The 7,569-nt window shown below is 27.6% G+C and overlaps 2 protein-coding genes across 2 annotated transcripts in view; both read left to right on the top strand.

Moving 5' to 3' along the window:
• Positions 1–157, top strand: part of LOC111632527 (general transcription factor II-I repeat domain-containing protein 2-like) — a 39,487-nt gene extending 39,330 nt beyond the window's left edge. The window contains exon 2 of the mRNA XM_023376967.1: positions 111–157. Coding sequence (XP_023232735.1) covers positions 111–157 — 47 coding nt within the window. The remainder of the gene's footprint in view (positions 1–110) is intronic.
• LOC111632526 (acetoacetyl-CoA synthetase-like) lies at positions 27–2,685 on the top strand. The gene is made up of 2 exons (XM_023376966.1): positions 27–695; positions 2,385–2,685. The coding sequence occupies exons 1-2, from the start codon at positions 599–601 to the stop codon at positions 2,513–2,515; spliced, it is 228 nt and encodes a 75-aa protein (XP_023232734.1). The 5' UTR covers positions 27–598; the 3' UTR covers positions 2,516–2,685.
• Positions 2,686–7,569: the final 4,884 nt, after the last annotated feature.

The following is a 7,569-nucleotide window of genomic DNA, read 5'->3' as shown; positions in this document are numbered from 1 at the left end:
GATAGTACAAATACAGTAATACCCCGGACTTACGTGATAGGTGGGACCAAGCGATAACCGCGTAAGTCGAATTCGAATAACTTCTAACTGATGAACTGTCTAATTGATAGTTCATCAGTTAGCAGCAGTTGCAGGTTCAAGTCCTGCTCTGAGTTGATCCTTTTCTCCAGGACCTTCTAAATTAATTAATAAATATTAATTTAATAAGATATGGTGCCTAACACCTACCTCCTTGGCCAAATTACTTAGCATTTAATTATAACTATATCACATCTACTGTTAATATCTAATTCAGCAATCATTTGGCTTCAAAAACATTAATATTTAAAAAGCAAGATTTCTCATTTGTAGAAGCAAATGCTATCTTATTTTGACACTTTGCAAATTATAGCGAAATATGAGTAGTTTATTTGTCAGATTGTACTTTTTTAAAATTATTTTATGTGGATGTTTATACAGTATTTGATAACTTAAAGAATGTAATTACATGTTTCTAATTTAAAAATCTATTGTAAAATTTACAAAAAAATAAATGTTTCTGTTCATTGCTAATCAACTATTGTTATTTTTTAATTGACAGATAGTTGAAAATGTTAAAATGGAAGAAATACCAGAATGGTTTCATGAATGCAAATTCAATTATGCTGAAAATTTATTACAATTTAAGGACAATCGGATAGCATTATATTTAACAGGTAAATATGATATACTGTGTACTATTAAATATATATTATATTTTCAGTTATTCAAAAGTCTTTAAGTAAATTTTCTTTGTCTTTTAAATTTTAATTTGCATTGAAGAGATTATTTAATTTTTTAAAAAAAGATTTTATTACTTACTTTAATAGAATTCTCTTCAATATGTAAAATAATAATTTTGTAAAAAGTGATTTTTGTATTTCAAAATACAAAATTAATCTGAAGCTTCAAAGTTTAAATATGTATGTATGGTTGTTGGATAGTATCCTAAATTTTCATAATCATTTTTAGATAAGAATGTACTTTGCATAAGTTATTCATATTAATATCAATGTTGAATTCTTGTTGATTGTTGTATTAAAACCTCCTTTTGATTCATTATTCATGTAAATTATTTTTATATTTAGATTAATATTATATTTATACAAAATAATTTAAAATAAGTAATGTATTTAGATTTTAATCTGATAAGATTACAATCTAAATACACAAATATCAATTAGTATTATCAAAAATTTTGAATTAAAATTGGATTAAGTTATTATTCAATGACTGCAGAATTTAGTATTTTATTACATTAATTTAATTTTATATGTACATTTTTTAAAGTTATTTTAATGAAAATCAATAGTTCAGAACAGAATTCAAATTCATATTCTTACATTAGATGAGAATTGCATCTTTTTTAGGCCTTGTTAAATTATTTCAAAATAAAAGAAGTAAAATGGCAAAGCCATTTTTGAGATGAGACTGTCTTGGCAAGTGTAAGCAACACATGCACAAATCTTGCACTCGTGTTTGTTTGTAGAAACAGTCTCAGCATTTCATATTTTCTTTTGACCTGGTTCTCAGTCCCCTGATTATCTACAAGTCTGGTTTATTTTATGTGTGCGTGATTTGGGCACCAACTACTCTATGCCAAATTGCAACTCTTGACATGTACTCCTTCATACGTCTAAGGTGTGCATCTGTTAACAGCAGTGTGATTTGATTTTAGAGATGACTCATAGTCTTGTCAATTATTAATATCAATAGATTAATTAAATATTATCAATAGATAGCAATATATCTGTTTATACATGTCCATATTCTCTCACTGTTAAATAACTTAACACAATGTAAATAGAAAACCAATCCAAATTATACTAGTAATCAAATTATAGACCACATTAACTATTCCAAGTTAGACCTTGGCTAATTACCATAATTATACAGATATGTAATTTAGAGTAAAGATAGGCAGTAATGCAACCAACTTGGCTGTATATTTCTTGTCTTTTTTTAGTCCAAATTACTGAAGCACCTTTAGGCCATTAGTTATTATAATTTGGCTCTATCATTTGGTTTACTAACTTAATGCAGTTTTAATCCAGAGATTTTTAATCAAATTTATTATTACTTCTTGAATGATGCAAAAAATAATTTAGGATAATATACAGATATGTTTTAATATATTAATTACTTTTTTAAACTGATTTTTCTCCATTATACAATTCTTTCTTACATGAATACTTTATAAAACTACTGATTTTAAAAATTTATTTTGATGAATAGTTTTGCTAATACATCAAGCATAGAAATTTTAATTATAGATATATTATAATCAATTCCAATAAAGTTTTAATATCATTTTGATAATTTTTATCAAAAATGTATGTATTTTAACTGTAATTTAATAATTTCAGGAGAGAGACAGAAAGAAGTAAAGACAGTTACTTATTTTGAATTAAATCAGAAAGTAGCTCTCTATGCTTCTGCTTTGAAGTATCTTGGAATTAGAAAAGGAGATTGTGTTGTAGGTAAATACAAGGATTAATATATATATATTTTTATTTACATAATTTTTGATAATATAAGAGTTTCTTTTTAACTTCTACAAATTTAAAAAAAAAACTTTTTAAAACGTAACATACAAGATCTGCTGTCAAGGATATTAGCTTGCCTGCTTTCCCATTATTCAAACATCAATATATCTGCTGTTTTTTGTTCTACACACACTGTTCCAACACCTTTTTTGTTCTGTTTTTTTTTTTTTTTAATCAAACATAATCACATGACATTGTGAATTCCTTGTGTTTATATCAAATTTTCAAGTTACTGTTACATTAACTATAACCATGATATGTTCTACACCTACTTATGTATTTCAAATACATGTACTGTTTGCTTATTCTTAAAAAGTTTAACAGATTTCTTATTTTCCACATTCCAAAGATTGCTGCTATTAGTTGGTCAACTTACTTTATAATCACTCTGTATATACAAACTTTCTCTGAAACTATTTCTAATAATCTTTGATATTGTAACTTGTTTGTTGTTTTGAGTATTTTGATCTATTTAAAATTTTTCAAATTTGATTTATATATCTGAAGTTTTTCTATAATGTTGAAATTTTGGAATATAATCATTTACAATGTATATCAATTCTTTTTCTTATTAATGTTATTTCAATGCTTATGTTAGAAGATACAACTGTTATACTGCTGATGTATTTGATTTTGAAGATGAGAACAAATCAAAGTTCATTACTGTATATACATCTTGGAAAACAATTTACAGTGCCATCAATATGTAAACACTATATGGCAGTGTTAATAACTCAGGATTAAGAGTTGGTTAGAGGTTAATCAATCGCCATTCATTCCACTTTTAGTATGTGAATGCTTATTAGTTAATTTATAATTCTAACTCTTGATCCCTGTAAATATGAATATATGTTACTTTTAAGATTATAAAGATAAGTTCTGTAGCGTTCTTTGACTAAAAAATATGGGCTAATGGAAAAATTGATGTAATAGTAGATACAATTAAAATTCTTGTTAGTACATTTTCATTATTTAACATTTGTTTTTTTTTTATCAACACTTTTTTATTTTTAATATACTGGGTGATGATAAAATAAGTAGCTTTATTTGCAGCTGTCAGTAGCTTGAAGGAATAACCATTGACCCAAATGACCCAAATTGGAATAACCAAAATGAAACCAAAATTGGTACATTTACTATTTAAGAATGGAGAAGAAAAATGAAACAAGAAAAATGTAGTTTACTGTGCCCTATATAGGCATTATTTTAAAGTTCGAAATGTAATGTGTAATACAAGAAGAAAGAATTAAGGTGTATAACTTGATAGCATATTTATTGGAAAATGTCAGTTAGTGTGGTTATGCTGTCGCATGGTGGCATTGATGATTCAGTTCAGGATCCACAATATCCTTGGATAGGATTTATATCTAATCCTTAAAAATAGGCTATACTGATTTTTTAAAAATATCATACAATGCTTTAAAAAAATTTACTATCTAATTTTTAAAATTATGGGGAAAATGCAATATGTTGTAATCATATAAAGTATATACTATATATAGATTTTATATTTTAATGTTTTTAAAATGTCATTTTTTTCTAAACTTTAAATTTTAAATATATTATTTCTCACTTCATTTTAAATGAAATTCCTTGTAATAACAAGTGCAAATGCTATTCAAAATATAATTTAAAATAATTTAGTCAATCTATATATTTTTCAGTATAAATAAATATTTAATTTATTCTGTAGCTATCTATTGTTAGATTTACTGCTATACCTGAGTATACAGTGTACAGTGGAGGGTAATAGGCAATGAACACAAACCAAATTAAGGACTTTACACTTCTTATTTTGCAGGTGAAANTTTTTGTCTATATTTTATTATTTTTTTCTTTTAATATTATCAAGAAGTCAGTTGTGATTGTTACAATATGTTGTCATTATTTCATAAGTTCTTTTTCATTTAAAATAATCTTTTTGAAGTCTTGTAATATTATTATATAAGAGTAGTAATCCTGATATTATAAGAGTATGAAGTATGATTTTTTGAAATTTGTTGAATTTGATAGAAATTAAAAACTATTTTAGTAAGTATTTTTTGCTTTAAATTTTTATATGAAAAATTCAATAAAGTCGACCCCCTATAACGAGTCACTTAGATTTTACAAATATGTGTGCCAGTCTGTGAACGGCTCACGTATTTGTAAAATCAAAGTGACTTGTACAACATGGAATTCATAAAAAACAGAATAATCAACAGTGTTATAGGGGGGTCGACTGTACATACTTTCTTCAAAAAGCAAATAATAGTTGAGAAAATATAATAATTGTTAATAAACATGCCAATTTATTAAAATTATAGAAGTCAATAAAAAGTGTGAAAAATGAATTTTGTATTTACCGGAAATCATTTTTTGAATGAATTTTTTTTTTTATAGAAGATTTAATTGATAGCAAGCCTACAAAGTAATTAAGGGTGTACTGGGAATAGGAATTTATATGCAACAGATGTATATTTCTTTCCTGATAGTTATGAGATCAAGATATACACTTAAAGCAGGAAATAATGATTCCATAATTATATGATTACATCAAAAATGGGTTCAAATATGGAAGTCCATATTTTATTACAAGAAACATTTTCCAAACTTTTGATTGATCATTAACTGCTCAAGACAATTCTGGATGATTTGAAAACATTTCTAGTAATAAAAAGTATGGACTTCTATGAGTAATTTTTTTTTTTAATGAAATTCTTTGAGATAAATTTTGTTTGTTATTAATCATAATTTTAATTGAAATTAGACAGATTTTATATTGGAAAGGTAGTGATGGTAATATCTTTAAAATAGTTTACTTACGAATAATAATTGACTCCCATTTTTTATCAGTAATTTTATGTAAATCTGAAGACTTAAAGGTAGCAATTAGTGATGAAAACAAACAAAGAATGCTAGGAAAATCCAGCGGCAACATTGCCAGTATTTTAAATTTAGTTACAGATTAAAATAATTCCAAGCTAATTTGTGAAAATTTAAGATTTGTTTGAAACTTGTTTATATTTCAAACAAGTTTTCAATTTTTCAACTTTAATGCAATGTTTTTTGTGTAAAGACATGATATGAAGAATATAAATGAATAGGATTAATTTTAATAATTCTATTGAGTGATTAACAAAAAGTTTATTTTGAAGCGATACAAAACTGTAAAATAATAAAATTTATTTTGAAGAGAATGAATCTCTAATAGTTTATTATATCTGGACTATAGACAGTTAATAAATATATATCTTGTTTGTGCCATTGCTCTTTGATATATTTGTCCACTTTTTCTGTTATTTTGATTGATTTATTGATGCTATGACATAAATGTTCACAAAAACATTTGAATGCAAGCAAAAGTGGAGTTATGGGATCTGATATATTCAGACCAGACCACCAAGAAAAGTTTTCGAGGATCTACAGTAATTAGATCTGAAGATGTCCCCTGAAAAGCAGACAGATACTTTAGTCTCATCAGCCATGAAGAGTTGTCATATTTCTATGCTCTTATGAGGATATCAGATTGGCTAAAGTGGCCAGAGCATAAAGTGGCCAGAGCATTAAAAAGTGAAGAATGCTGCTATGCAAAAAAAAAATAGTGAAATACACATTCCTCTATGCCTTATTATGTGTCAGCTTTTTTTATTTAATATTAGTTATTTTTTCTCTGTTTCTAGCAACTCTGTTTAGGGTTATCAAGAGCTTATATGGGACCAGGGATAGGCCAGGTCTTTTTGCCTCAAACAAGTCTCTTTAGCCTTTTTGTTTTTTGAGCAAATGAAATTTTTTAGAATGTTTCTTTATCAATAAAAAACAGGCTTAAACATTTTATTTTCATTAGTAAAAAAATGTTACTTTATAGGGATAGTAATCACTTTGGGCCCTAAATTTCCTCCCGGCCTAGGGAAAAATTTCCAGCTCCTCAATGTCTTAACAACCCCGGCTGTAGTATTACCACCTGTCCGATTTTCGCCCGGACAGTCTGCGGAATTGACTCACTGTCCAGGTGAACTATTAATTTTGTCCGGGAATTTCGTATGCAACCTGTCATCCCTTTTTTTTTTGCTTGCACGATTCATATTCGTACACGTCTCCAATATCCAACTGATAGAGCTAGATTATCTGTAGTTGTTTTTCTTAATTTAGTTACTTACATTACTCCTACTCAAGTCTCCCTAGTCTGTAACTGTAACTGATTTAGAACCGCCATGCACTGCATGTTATTCTTCGCATTGCAAAATGACATTGCGCATGTGTCAGGAACTTCTGTTCGAACAAACCTCACTTGCCATCCGGGTCAGCAATTTTGAAAAGGTGGCAACACTACCTGGCTGTTTCATGTACATATTTGTCAATTTCTTCCAAAGACAGATTCTAACACAAACATCTTCTAACTGTAACACTATATTGAGTAATAACTGTCCACAAAAAAAGGTTTTTCGTGGACAGTTAAAGACAGATTCTCAGCCTGAAAGCAGTAGTTGTCAGTCTGTCAGCATGAGCTAGAAAATTTCCACCTTTTTCGAAATAACATAACACTTTTCTAAGCACTTTTCACAAACATGGATTTATGAACAATACTAAGTATTCCCAGCTTGTATGGTAATTGTTTGCTGAAAACTATGATATGACTGCTAATATATTAATTCAAATCAAACATTTTTAAAGCTGAAGATGGTGAAATACAAACTAAAAACATTTCCTTTTCAATAAATCTTTTCATTTGGTTTTTTAATTAGCAATCTCCCTGCTTGAATTAACATAATTGTGCTGAGATTTGTTTATTTTAAAAAAATAATAGTTTTGATCTAAAAAATTAATACATCGAGAGAATTTTCAGTGTTCTGAGTATTGTTTTAGCCACATTCTTGAGTATTAGTTTTAGTACTAAACTACATTTGAATAACTAAACTCAGTGGCGTACCGTAGTGGGGGCTGCAGAGGCGGCCCGCCCCCTAAAAGTGCCGCCCCCTAAAAGTGCCGGGCGGCACTTTTTAGGGGGCGGCAAAATTTCACAATA

Source organism: Centruroides sculpturatus, unplaced genomic scaffold (assembly GCF_000671375.1).
Source record: "Centruroides sculpturatus isolate CEXI.00-Female unplaced genomic scaffold, Cexi_2.0 scaffold714, whole genome shotgun sequence".
Taxonomy (NCBI): domain Eukaryota; kingdom Metazoa; phylum Arthropoda; class Arachnida; order Scorpiones; family Buthidae; genus Centruroides; species Centruroides sculpturatus.
The sequence above is the reverse complement of the archived record's forward strand: the minus strand, read 5'-3'. Positions and strand labels throughout refer to the sequence as shown.

Bases quoted from the DNA above. Each gene is read 5' to 3' on its own strand.
- LOC111632526 (XM_023376966.1), top strand. From the start codon at position 599: ATGGAAGAAATACCAGAATGGTTTCATGAATGCAAATTCAATTATGCT. The intron at 696-2,384 runs GTAAATATGATA...TAATAATTTCAG, and splicing joins GATAGCATTATATTTAACAG to GAGAGAGACAGAAAGAAGTA.